Source organism: Melanostigma gelatinosum (genome assembly GCF_949748355.1).
Source record: "Melanostigma gelatinosum genome assembly, chromosome: 2".
In the NCBI taxonomy this organism is placed as follows: domain Eukaryota; kingdom Metazoa; phylum Chordata; class Actinopteri; order Perciformes; family Zoarcidae; genus Melanostigma; species Melanostigma gelatinosum.
Window position 1 is genome coordinate 21,065,260 of NC_136635.1, and position 27,826 is coordinate 21,093,085.

The 27,826-nt window shown below is 43.4% G+C and overlaps 1 protein-coding gene across 1 annotated transcript; it reads left to right on the top strand.

The window, feature by feature from the left end:
* Positions 1-27,078, top strand: LOC306793782 (ATP-binding cassette sub-family C member 12-like; the record flags this gene model as incomplete). The annotated part of the gene is made up of 29 exons (XM_079291548.1): positions 1-51; positions 430-581; positions 709-855; positions 1,106-1,253; positions 1,657-1,893; positions 4,044-4,217; positions 4,903-5,050; positions 5,952-6,100; positions 6,232-6,339; positions 6,807-7,040; positions 7,129-7,200; positions 7,433-7,557; positions 7,852-7,924; positions 8,532-8,735; positions 9,084-9,218; positions 9,507-9,597; positions 10,285-10,377; positions 10,490-10,593; positions 11,135-11,317; positions 12,044-12,270; positions 12,501-12,638; positions 16,738-16,927; positions 17,032-17,121; positions 17,856-18,045; positions 20,341-20,500; positions 20,623-20,701; positions 25,906-26,019; positions 26,598-26,762; positions 26,844-27,078. The coding sequence occupies 29 exons, from the start codon at positions 1-3 to the stop codon at positions 26,934-26,936; spliced, it is 4,074 nt and encodes a 1,357-aa protein (XP_079147674.1). The 3' UTR covers positions 26,937-27,078.
* Between the last annotated feature and the right edge of the window lie 748 nt (positions 27,079-27,826).

The following is a 27,826-nucleotide window of genomic DNA, read 5'->3' on the forward strand; positions in this document are numbered from 1 at the left end:
ATGAAGAAAGACCTTTCTCTGGAGAAGAACGACAGTCGAGGAGTCTCTTTTGTAAGTTTAGAACAAACAACAGCTTCCACCAGTACACTTCCGGCCTCTTCACATGTGGCTTTCACTGCCTGAGATCTTTTCCTCTTCTATTGTTTCTCCTGCATCCTGTGTTTTCAATGCAAACTTGTTTGATCCACTTTTTGAGGCTCTCTTTAGTATTTTATTTTGAATATTGACAAAAGTCTCTCGCTCTCTCTCTGTGTCTCTCTCTATGTGTCTCTTTCTGTCTGTCTCTCTCTCTGTCTCTTTCTCTGTGTCTCTGTTTCTCTCTCTGTGTCTCTGTCTCTCCTTCTCCTCACCATCTCTTACTCTGTCCCACTCTTTCTGTCTTTCTGTCTGATTCTTTCACTCTGTCTCTTTGTGTTTATGACTCTTCAGCAGGAAGATGTTTTCCGACAGAGAACTGGATTTCTGGCCTCCAGTTCAGAACATACTGATTTGGACAACAGAGAAAAATCCTACCCTACCCTGTTTGGAAGATACAGCCAGAGCCTTCAGACCCTCAAACCCTTCCGCTGGTCCTCATCTCAGTCAGTTGTCATTTGTCTTGTTTTGATGCTGTTATATTCCATTTGATAAATAAATGTACGGTGACATGTCAGCAGACAGATACTGTACTGGCCCCCATTGCATATTGGGTGATGTTTCCATGTCTAGGTCTCACCCTCTGGACAATGCAGGTTTCCTGTCCTTTGCAACCTTTGTATGGATGATCCCCATGATGTGGGCCTTGTTCAAGAATAAGCTGGACATGAGCTCTCTCAACCTGTCTCCTTTGGATGTAGCCGACACCAGCGGAGAAAGGTTTGACACTCTTGTTGATTCGTGGGCGCACTCACATTTCTCTATTATCATTTCATGCAATGAAATACAGGACAGTATATTTATAGATTTATAGATATTTATAGACATGACAAGTCTAGCTGCTGAAATTCTTATCTGGAAAATGACTCATGAAAATGCTGGGAAATTATTAATTATGAGGTCATGTGTGTGTGTCAATGTTTTACTTGAGTAATAATTGAATAAGGCTAATATGGTGTGTTGTGCACAGACTCCACAGACTTTGGGAGGAAGAGGTGGCAAAGGTGGGCCTGGAGAAGGCCTCTCTGGTCCGTGTAATCCTTCGCTTTCAAAGAACCAGGCTGATTCTCTCAGTCGCTGTTGGTGTCCTTGCCATGGTGGCAGCGTTTCTGGGCCCGGTAATTACATTTGAAGCTGAATATCTATACCAGTACCAGTGCTTCCTCTATTGGATACCAGATCCAGGAGTCTTTTCTGATGTTTTTCCTAATATCACATTCACTGTAAATGTGCTTGAAGAATTCAGATCTTTTTTTAAGTAAAAGTGCAAGTACAACACTGTAAAATACTCCACTACAAGTAAAAGAACTGCATTCAAAACTTTACTTAGTTAAAATATACAGATATCAGCTACATTTACTTAAAGCCTGAAAAGTAAAAGTTCTCATTTTGCAGTAAAATGGTCAAGAAATGCAACTTAAGGCTTTATGGGTGACATCACAAAGGTTTTATGACACAAATGTAAAGGTTGTTTAATATTTACTGCTCTTTTGTGTGTTACAAACTTCTCTGTCCTCTCAGGCTGTTCTGGTCTATGAGATCCTGAAATATAATGAGGACCCAGAGAAGTCCACAGTATCCTACGGTGTTGGTCTGTCCTTCGCTTTGTTCGCCACTGAGTTCTCCAAAGCCTTCCTGATATCCTTGTTGTGGGCGTTGAACCTGCGCACTGCAGTCAGACTGAAGGGAGCCTTCTCTTCAGTGGCCTTTCAGAAAGTCATCTCTCTGAGGGTTCACAGCGGCATTTCAATGGGAGAGGTAGGGTTCCTGCATTTCTCTAGGAAAGAGATCTCATACACCAAAATCTCTTTGCCCATCGTTTGAGAGATCTTCTTACTCTTGGTGAACTGTAGAAAGTAGTGGAAAGAAAATATATTTTCAATATACCTCATGTCTGTTTTAGATTTGTGGAGTCTAACATGTAAACTGGGGTCAGTCCAGGTCAAAAGGTTTTTTTAAATATGTATTTTTAATGTAGACTTACATTAAGTGCACATCTGAGTGACAGGGGACAACTGCATAGTGCCCTTCTTGAATATATATTGGTGCTGGGCAACAATGAAAATATTTATTCGCGATTAATCGCATGGATTTTTTGCGATTAATCGCGATTGATCGCATTGTTATGGCAAAGTTCAATCATGAATTCAAAAGTAGTGTATTGCGCACTTTTATTTTAAAAGTACTGCTATATGAACAAAAGGGCAATAACATTTGGTTCACGAGATGCAGGTAACATGTTTTATACTTAATGTGAATATAATTCATACTTTGTTGGCATCTTATTCTGAAAACCGGATGTTCGTCTGCAGAAACCGGATGTTGTCTCGCGTTAATGTTTCCGCTAACTTTCAAAGTCCTTCGCTCGCTCCCGATCTGTGCCGTTTAAATGCGTTCACCCTGAATTTCAGCATATTGGTGCGCTAACATGTAAGTGTCTGCTGAGTTGACCACGGAGATCTGAGTGTCTGCTGACTTTACTGCAGCGATGTCCAGTAGTCTGCAGGGAGAGCAACAGCTGGTGCAGCTTCTCTCTTTATTTCTCACGTGTCACGTGTCGAAGTGTACCTGAGCAATACACTGAACCCCCGGCTCCCCGGGCGCCTGTCATTGGCAGCCCACTGCTCCCTATATACAGGGATGGGTCAAATGCAGAGAAAAATATTTCCCCCTGAAAGGGATAAAGATAGTATAAATTCTATTCTTATAACGCGTTAACTTGCCCAGCACTAATATACTTTTTGTCGTTATTATTGCATTTGTAGGATTCTAGCTCCAAAGGGATTCCCTGTGAGCTGGAAATAGCAAGAAATAGAAACTTGGCCCAATAACTGGACATGATGTGCATGTGCTTGCAAGAAATCTGACTTCAATCGGCCAAAGGATGGCACTAGAATGTACCCACACACAAAAAAAAACATTTTGGGAAGGCCACAACCTTTCACCACCCAGTCAGATTGACTTGAAATTTGACACATTTGGAAGTTCATTTATCTCCATTTGGAATTTTTGAAACATAAATTTTTGTCATCTCCTCCTAGATCTGATTGCTACCAAATTTTTCCTTGAATCAATATTGGACCAAGTTAAACAAAATGATCAAAACCTTGTTAATATATTATAAAGCTTTCGAGATATTGACCAATGAACTTCCAGGGGTCCTGCCTCAGCACATTAATATACCTAACTCAACAATTGTTTGACCAATCATCTTGCAGGGTGTATCTACAAGAGTAGCTGAAACATACCCTGAAAGTTCCAGTCGAATCGACCACTAGGTAGCTTCGAATACAATAGCTGAGTGTGGCACAATCCAAATCGGTCTTTAAATCAGAAACTTTTTGTCCAATCAATACAAAACTCCTAGGATGTGTTTCATGACAATGTTAAACCACGTGTGTGAAACTATTTCAAAATCACTCAATAGGGGTCGGGACTAGTTCTTAACATGTGCATGGGGCAAATTTGGCCATAAATCAATGACAGTTTGTCCAAACATCACCAAACTTGCTGGATATTTTTTATTAAGCTTTTGAAACATGGTCAAATGTAAAAAAAAAAAAAAGACTGGTGGGACTTTGAGTTTGCACTTCTGAAAGGCTGCATACATGATCATGATAAAAGTGTGTGATTGGTTTCACTTTGTCTTTAAACAAGATTAAACCAGTTGAATTGACTTTGAAGCCAAATACCCAGTCCCCTGCAACCTGGAATGGCCTCTTGTGGCTATATTTGTTCTTGTTTCCTGCACAACTTTGTTTTTGATCCTGTTTTACAAGGCCACACATCTTTGTCATAAACATCCTGTGGAATTCACTTGTTCTCACCATTAGTTCATGCAACTTGCCTTGGCAAAGCAATCTTGGCAAATGTAGATTCCAGTCTCTCTCTCCTCCTCTCCCATCCAGATGATTGGTGTTTTGACCAACGATGGCCACAAATTATTTGAAGCAGTATTGTTTGGGAGCTTCGTGCTGTCCACCCCAGTGCTCTTTATTGTGTGTATTGTCTATGCCTGCTACATTCTGGGCTACACCGCACTGACTGGAGTCTGCACCTACCTCATCTTCATCCCAGTACAGGTCTGTATGTTGGAAATCGCACAAACAGATATGAGACATATTTTCATGAGCAGTGTAAAATAAATGGATTCAGATTTAATTGAGCCACATCACAATCAGAGCTAAAAAGAGGTACTGCAATAATCAAAGGTTATAAACAGAAATGCATTTTAATTATCTAGTTGTTGGCAAATAATTAAAGCTTTCCAATTAATTCATTCCAACTAATTCAGCCATCAACGTGCACCACACTAACATATCTTTATTTTCCTCTTTGCGGCTTGTTTTCAATTGACACTGTTGTGGGTTTTATTTCGTCGTCGATGATGATGCTCAGCTTCTTTGACTTATGTTAAAACTCAACACCTAACTCAGTAACTGTTATCTATCTGACTTGTGGTGAGACACCACAGGATCTCACTATTAGGAACTCAGCAACGAACACCCACAGAACACAAGAGAGATTGAATTTTCTTCAGTTCACGCAGATGTATTTGCATCACAAAGTATACAAGTAAATCGAGCAGTCCGGAGCCAACTAACTTCACAATAGCATTGTACATTACTTTATACCCTAAGTCTCTGTGAATATACATGGATACATTTTAAATTATGGATATGATTGAATTTACACAAATATATTTCAAGACACAAATACATTTTTCTCCCACAACATAAAGATTAATATTGTTTTTTCTGCTTTCAGCTTGGCCTGGCTAATCTCATCAACAAATTCAAATGGAAAACCATATTGATAACAGACAGCCGTGTTCGCACAATGAATGAGATTCTCAACAGCATCAAGCTCATCAAGATGTACGCCTGGGAAGATTCCTTTGAAAAGACGATCACAGGTATGAAGTTAGACAGACTTTGTTGTCCAGTCAAACATGTTTTTAACCTTTCTTGTCAGGGTTTAAGGCAAAAATGGTAGCAGGGGATTGACCCAAAGACAGAGAGACACGGTGAACAAAGGGATGAATAACGGTGACTTTAATTGTTAAGAAAATGTTCAAAACTAAACTTGCAGAGCTGGGGAGTCAAACAATGTGTCACAAAAAGTCTAAGAAAACAAAACTACTTTACAGGGAACACAGCAGAGAAGAGCAGGGATCATCCCAGGAATCATTGTAGATCAAAACAAGGAGCAGAGCAGGTAGCACAACAGACGAACTGACACTGAGACACTGTGGAGGTGCAGATGATGAGACACAGGAGGATTCAATCAGGGGCGGGGCAGACAATCACACAGGCGGGAACACATACAAATGCAGGTAGTGAAGTGAACTCAAGACACAGGAGGCAGGGACATTCTAAATAAAACAGGAAACTAGCTAAACAGACATTCCTTGAAGAACAAATTTAATGGTTATCATTTATACAGTCCCTTTGTATGAACACAAACCCAATCTTGAAAGTCGCATGTGCTACTTTCCATAGAGCAAAACGTCAAAGTTCAAGGGAAATTATGTGCACCTTTTACAGCAATCTGGATCTTGTTTTGTTTTAGTTTTTGATAACAATTCACATAGCCATGCTGCCAGAGGCACTACAGGCTGAAATAAGGCTGCCACATACCGGTACTCTCCACCTTCAACTCATATAGAACGAGCTGCTTATATATGCAAAACTAAAATCTAGGGTTGAGCTCCCATGTTCTCTTGCCTCCGCCAGTCCATGCTCTTTTGGTGTCAGAAACAGAAGTAGAAGTAAAACTGAAACTGTTGCCTAAACATGTGACGCTGTCTCTCTTAGGCTTCCGGAAAAATGAGAAGAAAGAACTGCAGAAGGTCAGTTACGTCCAGAACGCCAATACCAGCATCACCAGCATCATCCCCACCCTGGCCACCATTCTCACCTTCATTGTACACACTTCGTTGAGCTTGAAGCTCAACACAACTGATGTGAGTACTGCAGCACATGCAGTACAACAACCCTTGCCATCATGCCCACTGTGTGATTTACATGGTTGAGGTGTACTGATAAAAAAGAGTCAGTGTTGTATAGTGTGAGCGTACTTCTTCTTTATGAACAGGCCTTCACCACCATCGCCATCTTCAACTGCTTGAGGTTCTACTTGGCTATTATGCCCCTGTTTGCAAAGGTCCTGGCTGAGGCTGCTGTTTCACTAAAACGACTGAGGGTAAACTCCTCTCTTTTTGTGCTGCTCAGCTGGCAACGACATTCATTATTACTCTGATCTTACATAAAGTCATCTTGTTGTGATATCATCCAGCCATACGAACTGCAAGGTTGTGCCTTCTAGTGATAATAAATAATGATGAGCTCATAATCTGCAGACTAACGATATGGTTCTTATTTTATCTTTATTAATTTCAAACATAAATAATAGCTTGTATGGAGTTTTAACATGTACGCCAAACTGCAGTGCAAACTTGGCTTTAATGCTTCTGTTGTCATTCTCTTAGCCTCACACTTGCCTTTAATGACTTTAATCTCTAAAATATGAAAATTTGTTTTATTATGTCATTGTTGTTGTAATTGCCAGCTTTCATTGTGTTTGTTGCTGTTGTGGAACAAGTTCACACTTAAAATCTAATTTTTACAGTTAAAAAAAAATCTTATGAATGCAATGTTCGGCTATTTCAGAAAATATTGGTGATCCAGAATCCAGAGCCCTACCTGATCCCGAGAAAAGACAGTGATTCAGCCGTCGTGATGAAAAATGCGACACTTTCCTGGAACAAACCAGCCAACCAGCCAGACTCTCCACCCATCATCTCAGTTAATGTGGAGAAGGGACACAAAGTGGAGGACACGTGCCAGAATGGGAAGTCTGAAACCTTGCCAACCCTGAGAAACATCTCCTTCACACTGCCTAAGGTGTGTTCTACGACTGGTGAGAATAAATAAGGTGATCTAGAGAGGGTTAAAGGTTAAACCCAAACTCTCTCTGTGTTATCTTCTGAAGGGCAACCTGCTTGGAATCTGTGGAAACGTGGGGAGTGGAAAGACGTCACTGATTTCCAGCATTTTGGAACAGGTTGGCTCCTCCTTTTGTCTTTTTTGTTCTGTATTCTCTTTTACAATCCCTGCAAGTTCCTGACATAATGTTTGATATTTCAATGCTGTTGATTTTCACTATTTTATGACCACTCTGTCACACAGTTATGTAAAAATTATGCTCCTTATTTACATTTTGATAAACCAGATCTAACTGATGCCATGTAACGAACAGGTTTCCTCATGGTGGTCTGCTCACTTTTATATTTTAGATGCACCTTCAGCAGGGCTCCCTCACCGCTGATGGGACGTTTGCCTACGTTTCCCAGCAGGCCTGGATATTTCATGGGACTGTTCAAGAAAACATCCTGATGGGAGAACCTCTTGACCAGTCCAAGTATATAATCAGTTAACCCACAAACATTATAAATAACCACAGAGCTTTTGAATATGAATATGTCACATCATTCAGCTGGCATTCATGACGGTGGTTAGGCCCATAGTTCTGCTGTAATCATTATCTTGTATGAAGTACATACTGGAGTGAAAGTCAACATGCAGCAGACCCGACTGACGTATTTAAAACATGTTTTTCCAAAATATTCAAATCTTATCTTTAAAATGGCTCAGTTGAATACACTATACGTCGCTGTCTCTTGACATTAAGGTAACTCATTGTCTTCCTCCACAGATACAACAGAGTTGTGGATGTCTGCAGTCTCAGAGCTGACCTGGATATCCTCCCATATGGTGATCAAACTGAGGTGAGGGCCTTCTGCTGTACTCAAAACTCCCCGAGCTGAATGTTTTTGATTGATTTATTTCAAGCTGAGTGGAACTTTTAACACCAACACCCTCTGATGAGGGGTAGGCATTAACAAAAGATGGAATAAGGTAAACATTAGTTGGTACAATCAATAATCCAGTTTGTTTTTCTTTCTTTGAACTGTTTTAAAGCCCATTTTAATCTTGTATTTTTGTTAGTAACATCATTTTATTTCGAATTGCTTTGTAAAGCATTTAAATATCAAAAAAATATACCTCAAACTCTGCCAATTATGTGTTTTTTGACTGTCTCCGATAGCAATTCATTCATGAAACTGACACTAAAACTAGATGTTCACCGAAAATTCATCTAGTGTGCAAAGTACAGTCATTTTACAAAAACAAAGTGTTGGTATGAATGGTTGCGACACAATTTGGGATCAGTTCCAAGTATGACGGATGTTTCTTACTTAATCTTAAGCTGTTATTAGTTTTATTTCTTCTATATTGTTGTAAGTTAGTAAAAGGGAAAAGCAGATTTTGTAATGTACCATATCGTGACGTGTTGTCAGTGATCTTATCAGCTTCCTGCTGTTTTGTTGGCAGATCGGAGAGCGAGGGCTGAATCTGTCAGGGGGGCAGAAGCAGAGGATCAGTCTGGCCAGAGCGGTCTACTCCAATAAGGACATCTTCCTCCTTGACGATCCACTATCTGCTGTCGATGCCCATGTGGGGAAACACATCTTTGAGGAATGCATTAAGAAAGAGCTCCATGGAAAATCCATCATACTGATTACACACCAGCTCCAGGTAGACACAGCATTGTTCTTTAGCAGATAGTGAATCCTAAATCGCTTAAAATTAAGAATTACATTTCTCAATTAAATTTACATAAAATGATTTGAAAATCCATCTATTGTGCTACCTATTGTGGTAAACAATACCCCACCCTAAAGTAACAGTAAATCAAACTGGTTTCTGATTGCAGCCATTAGGTTTTTTTATCGTGAATTGTGAGCGTCACTATAACCACAAGATAAGAGCGTCTGCCAAGTGTCATATATGTAAAGACGTGCTGTTTAGACTACGTTAGGTAGAACTCCGGCCACAGAGCTGAGATAGTTTGTTGACATTGTTGTCCTCACTTGTGTCTGTCAGTATCTGGAGTTCTGTGATGACATTATGCTTTTGGATGACGGCGAGGTGCAGGAGGCTGGAAACCACCAGGACCTAATGAAAGCCAATGCACGCTTTGCTCAGCTCATCAGCAACTACCACATGGAAGAGCCCGAGGTAAAAAAAGAAATCTACAGTACAATACTCTAATGTACGATAACCTTTGTGTCTTATCTCCATGTTTTAAGAGCTGCGAAACCTTACACCGGTTCTTTGTTGGTTTTTAGCTTAAAAACAATAAACCGATGCACGTAAGCTGTAAACCAAATGTGTCAGAGGTTTATAGGAAGCAGAAAGATGTCTTGTACTAGGCCACAAGTTAACGATTCATCATTTACTTTGGGGTGAAAGTCGTCAACTTGTCCACACTCCGCAGTATCACTGCGTTTTCGCTTTGTCATTCAGACTCCGAATGAGGAAGTGTCTCCCCAAGACGCTGCCCAGCTGAGGGACATTGAGCTAAGAGAAAGCACCGACAGTGGGTTAGTGAACCCAGGTATGGAATCAAGAAAACATGACTGTTTGTGGAATCATCTAAAATAGTTGACATGGGATGAAAGGGGGATATTCTATACAATTCTGCTTTACTTTTGGCACAATTCTCTTTGGACTAAAGTGCCATTCGTGTCAATGCATAACAAGGAGGAGGTAAAAGGTAGTCAGCTGTCCATCGAGGTAACAAAGGGACCTTGGTCGACAAAATAAAGGACAATGTACTTTGTAAAAGCTTTGTAAAACAATAGAAGACAGGGCAACACATCTACAATCCTGACTGTTAATATACTATCATTGATTTATTTGGGCATGTGTGTCCTTATTACGGTCTACAGCATAAAGATGACAGATATTTTATTTTATTGATATCTCCCTTCCACATGTTCTCTTTCAGCATTTGACATGTCGGATGAAAAGGACGATGGAATGACAACAAACCAAAGATGTAAGTCTGGAAAACTTATTAAATTATAACTATAACCAGAAGTGCTGGCTGGATGGTTGAACAGCATCTCTCTCAAGATCTCTTTCTTAGTTTTTCACTTTTTCCTCTCACTTTTTCTGTTCACAACAAACGAGCGCAACATTACGAATGCCTTCCAGGAAAGAATATGTGCACCGTTATTCCCGCATTTCAACAATTATTGCTCCCCTTTCTACAATGGTTTTCATTTTTCTTCCTCTTAAGCACCCGTCGATGATCAGCTGGTCAGTCAGGAGTCCGCCACAGAAGGTGCCGTCTCCTGGAGAGTCTACCAGCAATACTGCAAGGCAGCTGGAGGTTTGAACACCGACAACACACACACACAAATGCATCGTCATGATCTATGCAATAATACACAATTCACACATGGACAACCTGGTTGATGATGTTTGATGTGACTGTGCTGCAGGCTACACAGTAAGCTTCCTTACCATCCTGAACCTGGTCCTGATGATTGGATCCACAGCCTTCAGCAACTGGTGGCTCAGCTTCTGGCTGGGGCAGGGTGATGGGGTGAGAACCATCTCTCTTTTTCTTTGTTTCTCTCTCTCTCTTACACACACCCTTGGTAGCATTTCAATGTGTTTTCAGTAAGTGTGTGACTTCTCACAGCTGGAAAGATAATTTCATGGTCCAACAGGCATGTTTTATAAAAAGTCTGAGGGTTGTGAATAGCTCTCTTCAAAGAGTGTCTGTTTTACCCAACCTTTCAACAGCCACACACTTTTTTTCACATCGTTGGTCAGATGTGCACAGATGTTGGTATTGCTGCATGTGCTCTGCAAATTCTTTTACCTCACATAACTTCACTGTCTGTGTTTACGGCTGAACCAAACTGGTTTTGTCTATATTGGCAGTGATAGAGGTGGTGTGCTTATGTTGAACAGATGGAACATAACTGTATAACTGTTGTAAACTGTGCTGAATATGTGATGCAATATGTGTTATTTCCACATATCTGCACCAATTGTTATAGTATGAAAAATGTTCAAACAAATGTGTTGATCCATTTTTTACGTTTCCACTAACATCATATATTTTCTGTTTTTTTAAGTCATCCAATAACACAACCTCAAACCAAGGAGACATCTCACAAAACCCTCACCTGAGCTTCTACCAAATGATTTATGGCGTGATGGTGGTCGTCATGGTGACACTTGCCATCATCAAATGCTTCTCCTACACTTGGGTGACCTTGAATGCGGCCACCAAACTCCATGACACCATGTTCAAGAAGGTACTGTTGGATGGCTGACCCCCAGCCATCTATATACCATCAAACATAACCATGTTTACTGAATATGATATACGATCCCGTTAAATCTGTTAAGAATTTTCCATATCGTTTACTGTTGCGACTGATGGAACCACAGGGTAAGGACTCAAATACACGATCCAGAGAGCAGGATAAGATGCAGAAAAAAACATCTTTGCTTGTCAGAAAAAGGTTCGGAAACACAGGAGATCTGTCAGGTAATCAGGCAAAACACACAAGGGCAGAAAGTGAAGCATCTGAAACGAGAGAGGTGAGTAACACAAAATAGAACAGGAAATAATGAAATGTCAAAATAAAGGAAAATATAACGTAAGGACAAGGTATTACAGACAGAAGGGAGGGACCAAGAGAAAAATTCACAATTATAAATGCGTCTACGTCTTCACGATGGATACATATTTCATAGCCATGGTCGGAGCCACGGATTCTTTCCCTGACTTTCCCAAAACCTCAGTCATATCAATTAGTGAGACAGACTAGACTAACATATTTAATTAAACAACCCCTCTGGCCCTGCCCTCACTCTGCTACTAGGGGATGGAGAGGAGGGATGGGAGCTTAACAAGGGGGATGCATTTTGGTCATTCTATGAACAAAGGGAATGCCATCCCCCCTCATCACCCTCAAATTAACTACTCCCTATAAATATACATTTATGATTACTTTTGTTTTGTTTTCCTTTCTCAGATTTTCTCCAGTCCCATGAGTTTCTTTGACACGACGCCAACAGGACGCATTCTCAACCGCTTCTCCAAAGATCAAGAGGAGGTGGACACGGTGCTTCCCCTCCACATGGACCCTTTCTTGCAGTTTACTCTGCTGATCACCTTCACCATCATCACCATCTCGGCAGTCTTCCCTCCGATGCTGGCAGCTGTGGTTTTCATGGGAGCTTTGTTCGGCCTCATTCTCTTGTGAGTGGATACCAGTTTAAACATGAAAAGAAATTATTTGTATGGGTACTTTTGGAAAATACGATCGTAGCAATTCACAATCTGGTACATGCTGATTACACGTTCAGTTCATTTTATGACATTTATTTAGATTCAGATTGTTATTTAAATTGTTGCACGTCTTAAAAGCAGGTGTAGTACAAGAGTTCTTTAACGGCAAACTAAATATATCAGTTGTGATTCATCTGCAGTATCTTCCAGAGGAGTATCCGACAGATGAAGAGGATGGAGAATGTCAGTCGTTCTCCCTGCATCTCTCTCACCACCTCTACCCTGCAGGGCCTCAGCACCATCCATGCCTACAACATAAGAGACAGACACATACAACTGTAAGATAGCAAAGTTCCTCAACATGACTAAACTGTGTGGCTCCTCATATTGCTGTTTGCAGCGTTGTCTGGGTGACAATTTGGACAGTTTAAAATGGCAGAAAATTTATCTTGATGTACATTTAAATCATAGTGTATTATAATTCCCATAGTTCTAATACATACAAAAATTAAAGTTAGATTTGATAATTAAAATATCCCCATATTCGAAATTATGAGCTCGAAAGTCGAAGTTATGAGATAGAAAGTCATAATTATGAGATACTTAAACACAGTCATAGAAGCAGCTCTTTGGCTGGTACACTTGAAATGGAAATGTATTGGGAGTACATTGAAGACTACTTTAAACATGGCTTTACAACAGATGAAATACTTCATGTGGGATTGTGCAAACGCACTCTTGAAAGGATTTTACGCATTGAACAAAGTTAATGTAATAACTTGTGTTTGATATGTCTTTGCTATTTTCTTTAACAGTTTGATATTTGATAGAGTAATGTGGGTTTCTTCACCCTAAATTAAAAGGATTTAAGTTATAATAAATGTGCTTAAATATATTTTTACATTTATATAACTGGATGTAGCCTAGGGGTGGGAATCACCAGAGATCCCGCGATACGATATTATCACGATACTGCGATATTCTGAGTATTGCGATAACATAGGCCTATATTGCGATTTATTACGTTTTTCAACTTCAAATTATGTCCCCAAAGGAAAACTGTTGCTCGTAGCTTCTGAATACCGTAGCTGTTGTGCTAGCAGCTAGCAGAGCTACGAGCAACAACAGGACTCAGGACAGCAGAGTTATATTGCAAACCAAGATGATTTATTTCTCTCACTCAAAAACACGCACCCAAAAACACGCAATAACTGTTGTTGCTCGTAGCTTCGGAATACCGTAGCTGTTGTGCTAGCAGCTAGCAGAGCTACGAGCAACAACAGGACTCAGGACAGCAGAGTTATATTGCAAACCAAGATGATTTATTTCTCTCACTCAAAAACACGCACCCAAAAACACGCAATAACTGTTGTTGCTCGTAGCTTCGGAATACCGTAGCTGTTGTGCTAGCAGCTAGCAGAGCTACGAGCTACGAGCAACAACAGGACTCAGGACAGCAGAGTTATATTGCAAACCAAGATGATTTATTTCTCTCACTCAAAAACACGCACACAAAAACACGCAATAACTGTTGTTGCTCGTAGCTTCGGAATACCGTAGCTGTTGTGCTAGCAGCTAGCAGAGCTACGAGCTACGAGCAACAACAGGACTCAGGACAGCAGTTATATTGCAAACCAAGATGATTTATTTCTCTCACTCAAAAACACGCACACAAAAACACGCAATAACTGTTGTTGCTCGTAGCTCTGCTAGCTGCTAGCACAACAGCTACGGTATTCCGAAGCTACGAGCAACAACAGTTATTGCCTCGTTGCTTTTAGATTCTAATGAGAAGACACGCTGCTTCGTTTTACTTCTTCCGTTTGGTAGCCTTGAGAGACCTTATGCTGCATTCACACCGGTCGCGTTGATTTTTTGACGCACTGCAAAAATCGCGTCCAACGCACTGCACAATCGCGTCCAACGCGCAGCCGGTCGTGTTCACACCAAACGCCGCAAAATCTCGTAGCGCCGGAGAGGGGGCGTGGTTTATCATCCTGGAAGCCGTTCACCTGGCCGCCATTTCTTTCCGCTGTCAACCGTGAAAGGAATAAGGACAATTGCTGCTTTGTACGTGTTGTGGAAGTCCCTCAAACATCGGAATGCCAAACGCCGTCATGTCTGGTTCATAATATTGTTCAGATGAGCTCCGTGGATTGTATCGAGCTGTATTCACTGTCTAGCAAGCCACCGGTCGCTGTTTACTACAGCTGTAGGAACACAAAATAAACTGATTTGGCTGTGATTCAATGGCAATAAACCGACAAAAAGGGACTCCGAAATAACTACATAATGATGCCGATTTGTACTTGTCTTCTCCGACAAAAACGTCACGTAGACGTAAATACGGCAGCGTCTATTCATTGTTTGTACCGTATGGTTTACACACACACATGTATACACATAGTTTGGTCCGGTCTCTATTGATATGAGGTATCGTAGAGCTCTGGGTGAACACAGACGGCTACAGGATTTATTTCCTGATTCAACAACGGCAGGAAGCCAATGATGACAGGGGGAGCAACTCAACGCTGATAGGCTGTCACGCCACAGCGTCACGCGATTATGCCGCTGAAGTTGAAAAATTTCGCGAGTTGCCGATTTTGCGGCGTCCAACGCGTCCACCGCACTGCAATAACGCGTCCGCCGCGCCATCGCAAAATCGCGGCGCGCCAGTCTCATCGCGTCTGTGCATAGACTTTGTATGTAATCTCGACTCGCGTCAAAAAATCAACGCGACCGGTGTGAACGCAGCATTAGTCTGTGTATGTCTGCATGAAAAGATGTACGAAGATATATTATATTCGCTAATGCTAATCGCGGTTAGCATTTCCCCATTGGCGTAATGTTAAAATTAGCTTAGAAGCTAGCGAGTCGGACATGTACCTACCGGTTCATGATGTGGTGTGTTAAAGGACCCAAATGCAGACTCAGGACAGCAGAGTTATATTGCAAACCAAGATGATTTATTTCTCTCACTCAAAAACACGCAGGATCGCTATTGATCGCTATCGCCTTCGTCCTCCTGTGCACTAAAACCATTGAAGTCCTCTTCTTCAGTGTCGGAATTAAACAGCCTCAGAATTGCTTCGTTCGTGCTTGCAGTCCGTGTTTCGTCTGCACCCTCAGTGTCACTTTGCTCCCGAGGCAAATCCGCCCTTGAGCTTGCGCTGTCCTCCTCATTGCGCTGTCCTCCTCATCTCGCAGCAGTCCAGCCTTTCGGAACCCGTTGGTGATGGTGGATTCTTTCACACTGCTCCACGCTGTTAGGATCCACTGGCAGACTTGAGAAAAAGTTGCTCTCCTCATGCAGCGTGTCTACGTTGCTCATAGCTCTGAATAGCATTTACGGCCAACTGGCTTGCCAGTTGCTGCTAGCACAACAGCTATTCAGAGCTATGAGCAACAACAGTTATTGCCTCATTGCTTTTCGTTTGGTAGCCGTGAGAGACCTTAGTCTGTAATGCAAGTATGTCTGCATGAAAAGATGTACAAAGATATATTATATATTCGCTAATGCTAATCGCGGTTAGCATTTCCCCATTGGCGGTAATGTTATAATTAGCTTAGAAGCTAGCGAGTCGGACATGTACTGTTAAAAGCATCTTGCCGTTCAACCTTTTTTGTTAACAGTCCTGGTGAGAGGTAGGTCAAAGGTACTTCATCCATATTGTAGTGACCCTGTCAGTAACAGCTGGTAGCAGAGGGGTTGCTGGTAGCAACTGTTCTGTGTCGGGAGCTAGTAAATGTTGTGTTAGACCGGAACCGGAAGTTGCGGTTGTTGTGGCGGAGAAAAGCTACGAAAAATCCGTATATAAATCGCACCGGACTATAAGCAGACGCCTCAAAGCGTGGGGTAAAAAGTAGCGGCTTATAGTCCAAAAAGTACGGTACAAATCGGCATCATTATGTAGTTATTTCGGTGTCCCTTTTTGTCGGTTTATTGCCGTTAAATCACAGCCAAATCAGTTTATTCAGTGTTCATACAGCGGTATTAAACAGCGACGTGTGGCTTGCTAGACACAGTGAATACACCTCGATACTATGTTATGAACCAGACATGACGGCTTTAGTTTCCCGGGATATCTGTGACTTCCACAACACGTACTAAGCAGAAATTGTTGGCTTTCAGTAAAATATCATTAAATCTATGACAGAACAACAAACTAAATGTTGGGAATTTTGTCACTTACAGCTCCAAAGTTTCGTGCCAAAATGCAAAGTTTGTTGTTGTAGTGCCACCAACTGATCAAATCGCACCACATTTGACACTGCATGCCCTTGGGTCCCCAGCAATACAACCGCCAAGTTTGAAGTAGATCAAATCAACAGTTATCAAGATACGCAAAGGACACTCACTCATAGAGTTTCCTTGCTTTATCGTTAGCGGTACAGTATGTATGTTCACAAACCTGCATGTTCTTTATCACGTTCTAGGTTCAAGTCACTGAATGACATCAACTCCAACCACTATTTATTGTTTCACTCTGGAACACGTTTGCTCTCCTTCTGCCTGGACTCCATGGCTTCAACCATGACCTTGTTGGTGTCTCTGTTCGTTGTGCTCAGCAGTAATGACTTCATCAGTCCGTCTTTGAAAGGCTTGGCCTTGTCCTACACCATACAGGTGAGTTTGGAACAGAAAATGAATGAACCTTTGGTTTATTTTTGTAAAGATACAGTGAAAGCAACTGCAACGTGTGTATTTAAAGATGTTGATGTGTTGTCCAGCTGACAGGCATCCTTCAGTATACAGTGAGGGTGGCGACGGAGGTCGAGGCTAGATTCAACTCCGTGGAGCGGCTGCAGGAATACATCACGGTCAGACTCTAAACACCTCTGCCTCTGAAAAATAATGATACACATACCTGTATACCAGTGACGGGCCGTGCATTTTATATCTGGGCCTTCACTGCTGTCCTGCAGCTGAAACATCTCCTAATAAACTCATGATGGCGCCACAGCTTAAATTGTTGAAAATATAATGTTTTCTGCGCTCACGTAGGAGACAACTGGCTGTGTGACCTCACTGCAAAGCTGCACCTGAAAACTGAGCTGCACGTAATGATAGAATAGAATAGAAATATACTTTATTCATCCCCAAGGGGAAATTTGTCAATGACGTACTTGTAGGCCAGCTAGCAGGCTCTGGCACGACAAATAATACACCCAACATGTCAAACTAAAGATCTGATTGGTTGAAGACTATGACAATCAACAATATCGTCCCAATTCACTTAAACTGCACATGGATGCACTTGTGAGTCTGCAGGCCTCTGCCTCTCTTCTTACCTAGAGACACAGAGGTGAAATCTGATTGGATAAAAGCTCTACTTAGAACAAGCTGCACTGGAAGCAGAGCAACTGAGGAAGACTAGCTGTGCAGTGAGAATAAGATAATGGAAAAAATATTTTTATATCTTCTTGAAACTGTCCATTAAACTACTCAAGGATAACAGATTCTAAAGCTAATAGTTTCTCTTCTATGAAGTACATTTTTCTCTGACACACTTCCTTTCCCCTCCTTCAAAGTAATTGTTGCTTATTGTGTACAGGGTTGTACGTCTGAGGCCCCCAGGCAAATAAAGGAGGCCCAAGTCCCAGAGGATTGGCCGAAGAGCGGAACCATCACCTTCCAGGACTATAAGATGAGGTACAGAGAAAATACACCCATTGTCCTGAACGGACTAGATTTCTTCATCCGAGCTGGAGAGAAGCTGGGCATTGTGGGAAGGACAGGCTCTGGTAAGACCTTGACTCCAGCAGTTTTTACTTTGTTTTTCATGCAGGTTGAGTTTGGTGGGAGACATATTAAAATGATTGATTGATTGAGGGAAACTATCACTAATTATCAGAGTTGAATCTTGAACAGTCCTAAATACACACAATTTTACCTATTTCAATACATCATATCATATAATAAGCAACATATATGCATTACAATGAATCACGAAACCTGTAGTCTATATTGATCACAATGCAGTGTCAGGCCATGCATTTTATACCTGGGCCTTCAGTGCTGTCCTACTACAGTTGAACCACCTCCTAATAACCTCAGTATGACGCCACAGCTACCGGTTATTATTTGTTTCTAGGGGTGTAACAATACACGTGTTCGCATTAAACCGTTCGGTACGAGGCTTACGAACCGAACCATACGTTTAAATAATACTCGTGCATTTGGAAAATGCAGAAGCTTAAATTGTGGGAAACATAATGTTCTTTTGGTGGAGCCACTGCGCTCAACCTGGCAACCCACCAAACGTAGTGCTGCCACCACAGAAGAAAAACTACTCTTTTGAGGCGCGTGTGTTCTGGGAGGCTATGCTAAATTAGCTTAGCAGGAAAACCAACATCAGCAGACACGCTGAAAACTCTCCCGTCAGCGTTTAGCTGTTCCTTACCGATTCAAACAGGGCTAAAGCATCGCCACACAATCCCCATTTCTCCAGACCAAAATTCTTGCTTTGTAAAAGAAAACAGATACATGAATACACACATGATGGGATGCTTCGTCATTAACGGACAATGCATATAGTTAAAATCAATGTAATTAACACAATGCCAAGAACAAACTCACAAGAACCAGTCATATATATTTATGTGACAACAAAGCATGACGAATCAATCTAGCAACACTGCGGCGCTAAAACACGTATTCCGGCACATGCTAAAGCGCACGGGCCATTCAAATATTATTCACATCAGAGGAAACAGTATTAACCATATCATAAAAACAACACCATAGACAAATTAACACAGTAGTAACGCTACTGCAGATGTAAAACAAACGCAGTTCACTTACCAAAGCTGCTGTTAACTTAAAGACAAAGTATATCCTCCTTTCTTTGTTTCCAAAGAGTTTAATGACGCTGTTGTACAGTACATCAGTGCGGTTCAGTTCCAGTAAGAGGTCCTCCTGCGAACGTGTTCGTTGAGTTGTAGATCCACTCGTGTCTCAGCAAAAGTTTTCAAAAGTTCCGTAAGTGTCCTGTCGTGCTATGGTGCCTTGTTGCTGCTTTGCTTAGCCACCTCAGCTTAGCGTAGCGTGGCTCCAAACACGAAGACGCTCAGTTGCAAATAAAACGCATTCCAAGCCATAAAATGTGCAACGCTGATCCGACGCTGTTAGCCAGGAATACCGTTCGTACAAATCCTTTTCCTTGCTAGGTCAGGGTTGCTAGCTGTGGGGTTGGCCGACCCTTTCTTACAATGTCCAGCTATTCTGGAAACGTCCTTCTCCAGAAAGGCATTGCCAGTAACTCCTAAATCCGTTTCTCCTCTTCCTCCATCCATTGAGTGTTAAAAAAACAAAGCTAAACCAAGCAAAACACGAAAAATGTCATGTCAATGTCATAACTTCTTACATATCTTTCAGCTTGAACTGTTACTACTACTATTACTAAGTTCTGCTAGCTAGCTTCAGCTTCAAAACAGTCACGCTAGCCCACTGACCAATCACACTGCACATTAATGCTGACGTACTTGTAGGCCACCTAGACAGCTCTGACATGTCAAAGAATACGCCCAAGATGTCAAATTAAAGATCTGATTGGTTGAACACTATGACAATCAACAATATCGTCCCCATTTACTTAAACTGCAAAGTCTACCTAGAGGGCATCGGGCCTCTCTTCTTACCTAAAGAAATAGGGGCAAAATCTGATTGGATAAAAGCTCTCCTTAAAACAAGCTGTGCTGGAAGCAGAGCAGCTGAAGACAGTAGCTGTGCAATGAGAAATTAAGCAAATGGGAAAAATAATTAGAATACATGAAGTGTATTTATGAAAAAGTATTAAATAGCTGTAACTTTGTAATTCTGTTTAGGCCAGCAGAGAAGGCTTTGCTGGCCCTGACAGACCACCACTGTCATAATGTATCTTCTACAATGCAAATGTTGATAGCCCAGTTTAACAGCATCTTTGGATTTAAATGTGTAAATGAAAGAACTTACTTGGATTAGAGTGTTGACTTGGCTGTAGGGTGCTAAGGGGACCTGCCTCTGTGAACCATTAGGGTTACTGTCCTTTGTTTCTGTAGGGAAGTCCTCTCTAGGCGTGGCTCTGTTCAGGCTGGTGGAGCCAGCATCAGGGACCATCCTGATAGATGGCGTGGACATTACAGCCATTGGTCTGCAGGATCTGCGCAGCAAATTGTCCATCATTCCCCAGGATCCTGTGCTATTCATTGGAACGGTCAGGTAACCTAAGCTAACCCCTAACTCCATAGAGCTTTATGTTTACACTCAGGTACACACTGCTCCCACTGTGGTGGGTTAGTCTCTGGCTCGCCAACTGTGATAGTGCATGTCCTTTCCTCCAGGTACAACTTAGACCCCTTCAATAACTTCAATGATGAGGAGATCTGGGCGGCGCTGGAGAAGACCTACATTAAGGACTCGGTATGTTCGCTGGACAATATGAAGCACAGTACATTAACAGTTTCATTAGAGAGTCTAATCAATTATCCAGACTCAATCTTTTTAGCTAGCGTGCAGCGATTTCTTTTCACATATCTTGAAGTGAAATGTTATCTGACCAGATAGTAGCTGTCTTAGTGGTGTATTGATGTTATTGAACCCTTATTTTCCAATGTATTATGAACCATAGCATTGGTGGAAGAAGTATTAAATTCTTTACTTTAGTAAAAGTAGCAATACCACACTGAAAATACTCACAAGTAAAGTCACTGTATGTAAGGCAAGGCAAGGCAAGTTTATTTGTATAGCACATTTCAACAACAAGGTAATTCAAAGTGCTTCACATAAAACACATTAAAACACATTAAAAGCATCAAAACATAAGGCAAAAGAAAAGGAGTTCTATTTCATCCTTACTGACCGCCAGAGGCAGTGCTTCACACTGGATATCTTCCGTCTCGCGCATGCGCAGGTCGAATATTTATATCAACAAAGTCACGTGTGACCTCGGATGACCCCCGTCGTCTATAAGTTCCGGTGTCATCCTGAGCTCAGTCCTTTTTCATCTTCTCGCGACGCAGGTTAGCTACCATGGTAGCATACACAAGGATGTGTCTACGATCAAGACATATTAGAGCTCGTCGCTGTAGCCTTGTGACCACCGGTCGGAGTTGCGGTTCTCTCTCCCTCCAAAGGCTGCGACGAGCTGTCCCTCTTCGGAGGGAACGGTGTGTTCGCCGTTCGGACATCGAGCCCCGGACTGGTGGACGCCCCTATCATCGGTCGTCACCAGTCTGATAAGGGCCAGCTAAGTCGTGATGACAGCAATCGGTAAGATCGATTAACATTGTTTTCTATAACAGTTGTTTGTTCCACGGTTGGCAGAGCGCTTCCGCTCTAGTTAATCGAATGGCGCGCTAACGAGAGCGTAGAATTACGCTGTCGGCCCGCCCTTCACAGTGTTACGGCTATCACAGTTAGCAGAGTGTTCCTGCTCAGGCAAACTTGGTGAGACACTAGATCGGCATTGGCGTTGTGTCCATTGAGATTTAATCTTTACATCTGACGTAATTTGCAGTTAGCAGTGTCTTCACTCAGGCTAACTTGGTGAGATGCTAGCTGGGACTGCGTCCATCAACTTTGTAAACCTTACGGCCGTCACAGTTAACAGAGCGTCCCCGCTCAGGTTAACTCAGTGGGAAGATGGCTAAACAGAGCTGATACTGGGGCTGTGTCCATCAACTTTGTATCCTTACGGCTGTCACAGTTAACAGAGCGTCCCCGCTCAGGTTAACTCAGTGGGAAACTAGCTAAACAAAGCTGATACTGGGGCTGTAGCCATAAACTTTGTAGCCTTACGGCTGTCACAGTTAACAGAGCGTCCCCGCTCAGGTTAACTCAGTGGGAAACGCTTGCACGCCTGGCATACACAGCAGCTGGAACATCCACCTGTGAGTGCCTTCTTCAGGCGCCTTCTCGCCCTCACCACCTTTTCTGTTCCTCTCTCCGAGGAATATCTGAGGGAGTTGCATGCATGCTGGAGACACCAGGGCTCTCTCCCGCCTTACATCAGACCATGCAGGAGGCGGCAAATCTGGCCTTGCACGTATGCCAGCCAGTTAGATGACTATTGCGTCCATCAGTTTCCGCTGAGGAGACTCTGAGGCCCGATGCCAGGTGCCCTCGACCCAATGTTGGGTCAAAGATGACTTGCTATCCAGGGCTTATGACACAGCAGCGCTGTGCACCGTATCGACAACTCCCTCTCCCACCTCATGCTTTCCCTCGCAGATTCTCTGCAGCGGGCTACTTCGACGCTTCTGCTCAGTGATGCTTCATTGCAGGCGTTTGCGCTCATATCGAGGGAACGTGGATGTATGATGTCCACCCTGGTTCAGACTTGCCGCCAGGTTTGGCTGGCGCAGTCACCCCTATCTGAGACATGTAGGAGGACCCTCTGTACTGTCCCATTGGAACCTGGTGAGCTGTTTGAGTCAGCTGCTATACAGGCGCTTCAGCGGACTGTTAGAGCTAGCCAGACCAGGCAGCAGTTCTCTGGTCTTTGCAGGGACATGCCTGCACCCCCAGACCTAGGGGTCCCACTTTGGCCCCACAAGGCCGTTTTCTCAGCCTCCAGCTTACCCTAGTAGCCGCAACAGGCCTCGGCGTCCTGCTGAGAGGCCGGACCGCTACCTATACAACCCTACTTACGTCCCCGTCCCCCCGGCAGGGGTGCCAGGAGATGTCTCCAGGCCGGCTGTCTGGGTTCTTTCTCCCAGCAGCGGATTTCCAAGGGGGAGTGGTTCACGTCTATCGACGCCTATTCCCATGTTCCCATGGTGCATCACCACAACTTTCAGTCCTGGGTGCTTCCATTCGGACTCTCCCATCTCCCCATGGGTGTTCACAGTGTGTTACTGCTGTCCTTTGCCCCTGCAATCGCAGGGCGTGAACATACTGCCGTACTTAGACGACTGGCTGACCTAGGCGCCATCCCGGCTTCGGGCGCCACAGGACACTGCTCGCCTTCTCTCACGTGGGCCGGTGGGCCTCAAGGTGAACATGGAGAGGAGCTACCTGAGCCCTTCTCAGAGCATAACCTTCATTAGTGTGGCCCTATGAGGGCCTGTCTGTCGCCCCAGCATGTGGCCAACAACCCCCACAACCTCTCCCTCTTCCGAGGGGGCAGACGGTTGCCCTACATCCTTTTCTCCGACTATTGGGTAAACTGACAGCTGCCTCAACTGTCGTTCCCTTGGGTTTGCGGATGGCTGAACAGCCTTCACTTGGATGCCAAGTGGCACAGATACAGGGCAGTAATATTATCGAAACAGTGCCTATTCACTATCCCCATGGAGGGAGTGCATATCTGGCGAACAGTGTCCCATTCCACCAGGAGATTGTCACAACAGATACCTGCCTCTCAAGGCGGGGTGCAGTGTGACAGAACAGGACAGCCTGGGGGCAGTTGTCTGCTAAAAGACCGCAGGTCCAGGCTCTAGAGCTAGCGCTCGAGCACTTCCTTCCATGTTTGAAGGGAAAGCATGTGCTTGTCCGGTGGACAGCACCTCTGCTGTGATTTCCCATGAACTATCAATGGGGCACCAGATTTGCAGAAGTTGCTACGGGGATCACCGTGGCCTTCTGACTTGGGAGGCCCCTCGCCTGACCAGCCTGTGTGCAATGCACCCACCAGGAGAACGGAACCAGGTTGTGGTTTTCCTGTTCCGTCACAAGCCTCCACCGTGAGAGTGGCGGCTGCATCCAGAACGTGTCGACCCACTGCCCCCACTGGGTCTCCCTGACGGAGAGGACCAGCCCTCTGGATCAAGATGCCCTGGCTCACACGTGGCCAGAGGATCTTCTTTATGCCTTTCCACCATTCCCTCTGATTTTGCTATAAGCTTGTCAGAGTTCTTCCCCGACAGGAGGGATCTCCTGTCTCAACTAGAGGGTCGGATTTGGCATTCCAATCCCTGCCGCCTTCAACTATGGGTCACGGGAGGGCCCGACCGGATGCTGAGAGGCTGCATAGAACCAGTCTGACTGACTATTCTGAATGCCAGTGCGCGGTCTACCTGCCTGCAGTACAAGAAACGGGTGGAAGCTGTTCTCCGACTGGTGGGCAGCTCAGAACAAGGTCCCAGTACAGCGCCCCGTGCCTGCTGTACTGAGTTTCTACAGTCCCTCCTGGATAAGGGCCGGTCTCCCCGGCATGGGACCTACCCTTGGTACTGGACACCTTATGCTTGTCTCCTTTTGAACCCCTGGCACAGGCGGAGCCGAGATGGCTATCGGCAAGACTGTTTTCTCCTTGCCGTCAATTCACCTCAATGTGGGGGCGAGCTGCATGCCCTATCAGTGGAAGAATCATGTCTGAGGTGGAACTCAGATGGCTTGGGTGTCACTTTCTGGCCTAATGCAGTGTTTCTCCCAAGGGTGTGGATACGTTCACATATAAACCGGCCTATCCAGCTGGCAAAGTTGACCCCCCCCCCTCCCCATTGGGAGAGGAGAGGTCAAGGCTGCTGTGCCCAGTGTGGGCCATCAGAGCTTATGTGGAAGCCACCGCCTGCATAGTCAGTTATGGTGAGCCTAAGAAGGGCTGTGCTCCTTTTTAAAAAAAACAAAAAAAACAGCACCTGTCCCACTGGATAGTGGAGGCCATTGCCTATACATACAAGGCGAGCGGCTGCGCTCGGCCGTCCGGGGTGAAGGGTCACTACCAAGAGTGTCTCCACACCGAGGGCAAGCCTGAGTGGTGTGCCTGTGGGGGATATATGTGCGGCGGCCTCATGGGCATCACCGAGCACATTCACCAAACACTACAGAGTTAACGTTGCCAACCCTCACCCACTGGGGAGGGTTCTTTGGCCAATTTTCTCTGCCGGAGCTATAAGAGGTAGTTACTGTGCTTCCTCGTGACTCTTTTGGTATAAGTCATCCAGTGTGAAGCACTGCCTCTGGCGGTCAGTAAGGATGAAATAGAACGAAAGTTACGAATGTAACCACGGTTCTATGAATCCTGGATGACCGCCAGAGTTCTTGGTCACTCGGAATCCCGTGAACTCGCGAGAAGATTCCATAGGACTGAGCTAAGGATGACACCGGAACTTATAGACGACGGGGGTCATCCGAGGTCACACGTGACTTTGTTAATATAAATATTCGACCTGCGCATGCGCGAGACGGAAGATATCCAGTGTGAAGCACTGCCTCTGGCGGTCATCCAGGATTCATAGAACCGTAGTTACATTCGTAACTTTCGATTTAAAAACAATTCAAGAAACAGTGTAAGAAATAAAATTCAGCAGTAAAATGCAGAAATGCAGGAAATGGATTAATATATTAATTGAATGTGGTTCAATTAAAGGCAGCAGCAAACAGAAAGACCTTACTTGAGTTTAAGTACTGAAGTGTTATGAGCTTTGTGTACTTAATGTGTCAAAGTAAAAGTACACAGAGTAGAAAAATATACCCTGTGAGTTTTACACAATACCATTAGATTATTATTGCCAATGCAGTAAAGTGTAAGTAGCAATTTTATGTTTCAGTTGGTAGCTTTGACTATTTTACAAACTTGGGGTTTTTATATCATTATTTGATCATCGTCAGTATAGGTTACTCTTAGAGGTGGTAGTAGCAGACTTATAAGTGGTTCTATGAGTATTGTTTTGTTTCCTTAGATCTCCAGACTGGAGGGGAAACTACAGGCAACAGTGCTGGAGAATGGAGAGAACTTCTCTGTAGGAGAGAGACAACTCATATGTATGGCTAGAGCACTACTACGCAACTCCAAGGTTTGTCCATGAATTTCTGTCTTCTGTTTTCTTGCTATTTACACACTTCCCAACTTTTCAGCCGCTGAACAGCCACTGGATTACTACTGCCACATATATGTCATGGTTTCGTCCTGATTAGCTGATCAGCTGTCAGTGGGCTTTAACAGCTGTAGAGACTTCTGATGGAGTTTGTGTCTGCACAGGATCACTGTGCGAAGGCAAACCTATGTTGTTTTTTCATGTATGTTGACCTATTCAGACCACACTATATTCACACTAGTTCTCAATATGCAGATGTCACGTAATGAGTTTCAAACATTTAGATATATTGAAACAAATGGATATAGTTGATGGTGCTATTATGATAAATCAAACTCCAACAACCCTCTTGGACTAGAGGCATAATTAAGACACGCAGCTATCATAACTGCCAGAGCAGCAGTGTTTCCTCTCTGTAGCCTGTTTAATGAACCGCGTTCTGTATTTTTCTACAGGCAGAATGTATTTGTATATTTACTAATTATTTGAGTCTGTATTGATATTCTGATCTTGAAGCGATCTGTGACTGCGTTTGGGTCCTTCCCCTGCTCCAACAGATCATTCTTTTGGATGAGGCAACAGCATCCATCGATGCAGAGACAGACGCCTTGATCCAGACCACCATCAAAGAAGCCTTTCAGGACTGCACCATGCTCACCATCGCCCATCGTATCAACACTGTGATGCATGCAGATCGTATTCTGGTCATGGACAACGGAAAGGTTTGAGAGATTAAAAAAAAGATAAAGATAAAGTTCATGTGCTTCTAATCCTAGACTAACAGTCAGCGATTTGTCCGACAGGTGGCTGAGTTTGACCATCCAGATGTGCTGAAGCAAAGACCAGACTCTCTGTTCTCCTCACTCCTAGCAGCTGCTAACACTGTGAACACCTGAACCACAGAGGCCCTGTGGTACCACGACACACTAAAAACTGTAACATAATAATATTCATTTCCCACTTTCATCAGTCCTGTCACATGTAATCTGGACCAGTCTGGTTTTATCCGGTGTGACTGAGTCCAACATTCATGGAGAAAGACACAATTTTTGTTTTTCACCTTACACACTGTGTAAATATGGATGTAATTATCTCCACTGTCTGCTGAAGCAAATGCATGGACAATGTTTTTATAGGAGAGGTTTGAATATATATTTAAAAGATATTATTTATTGATTTTCTTTGACTTTGTTTGTTGCCACTTTGCAAAGCTTCTGTGTGAAGTTTCAATCTGCTGGGTGAATATGCACTATGCAATAGCACAGTGGCACTGATGGACAAACACAACAAGAATTTGGAGATATGCCAGTATGATTCCGTCATCAACGTTCCCGCCGTTTTTCGGTAGAACGTAAATAACAATGGTGGCGCCCGGCACCCAGTCTCAACGGTGAAAACCCAAATACTCCGGTAGGTCTGACTGGAAAGCTTTTTTGGCCCAATTTGAACAACCGTACTTTCCGGACTATAAGCCGCTACTTTTTTCCCCACGCTTTGAGACTGCGGCTTATACGCCGGTGCGGCTTATATACGGATTTTTCCGTAGCTTTGCGCCGCCAACACATTTAACATAAATATTGTCATGTTGTAGGGGACGACCGAATTCACGGGGCCCCTTTAAGGAAAGGGGCGTAACCCTGGTGACAGAGGGGGTTAAAGGGTGACAGGAAGTGAATGTGTGAAATGTTTGTATGGATGGAAATAAACGGCCACATGGTGCAGCCAAAGGGAATACTCGACTCCTCGTTTGTTTCCACACACCTACAATGTTCCACTTACGAGTCTA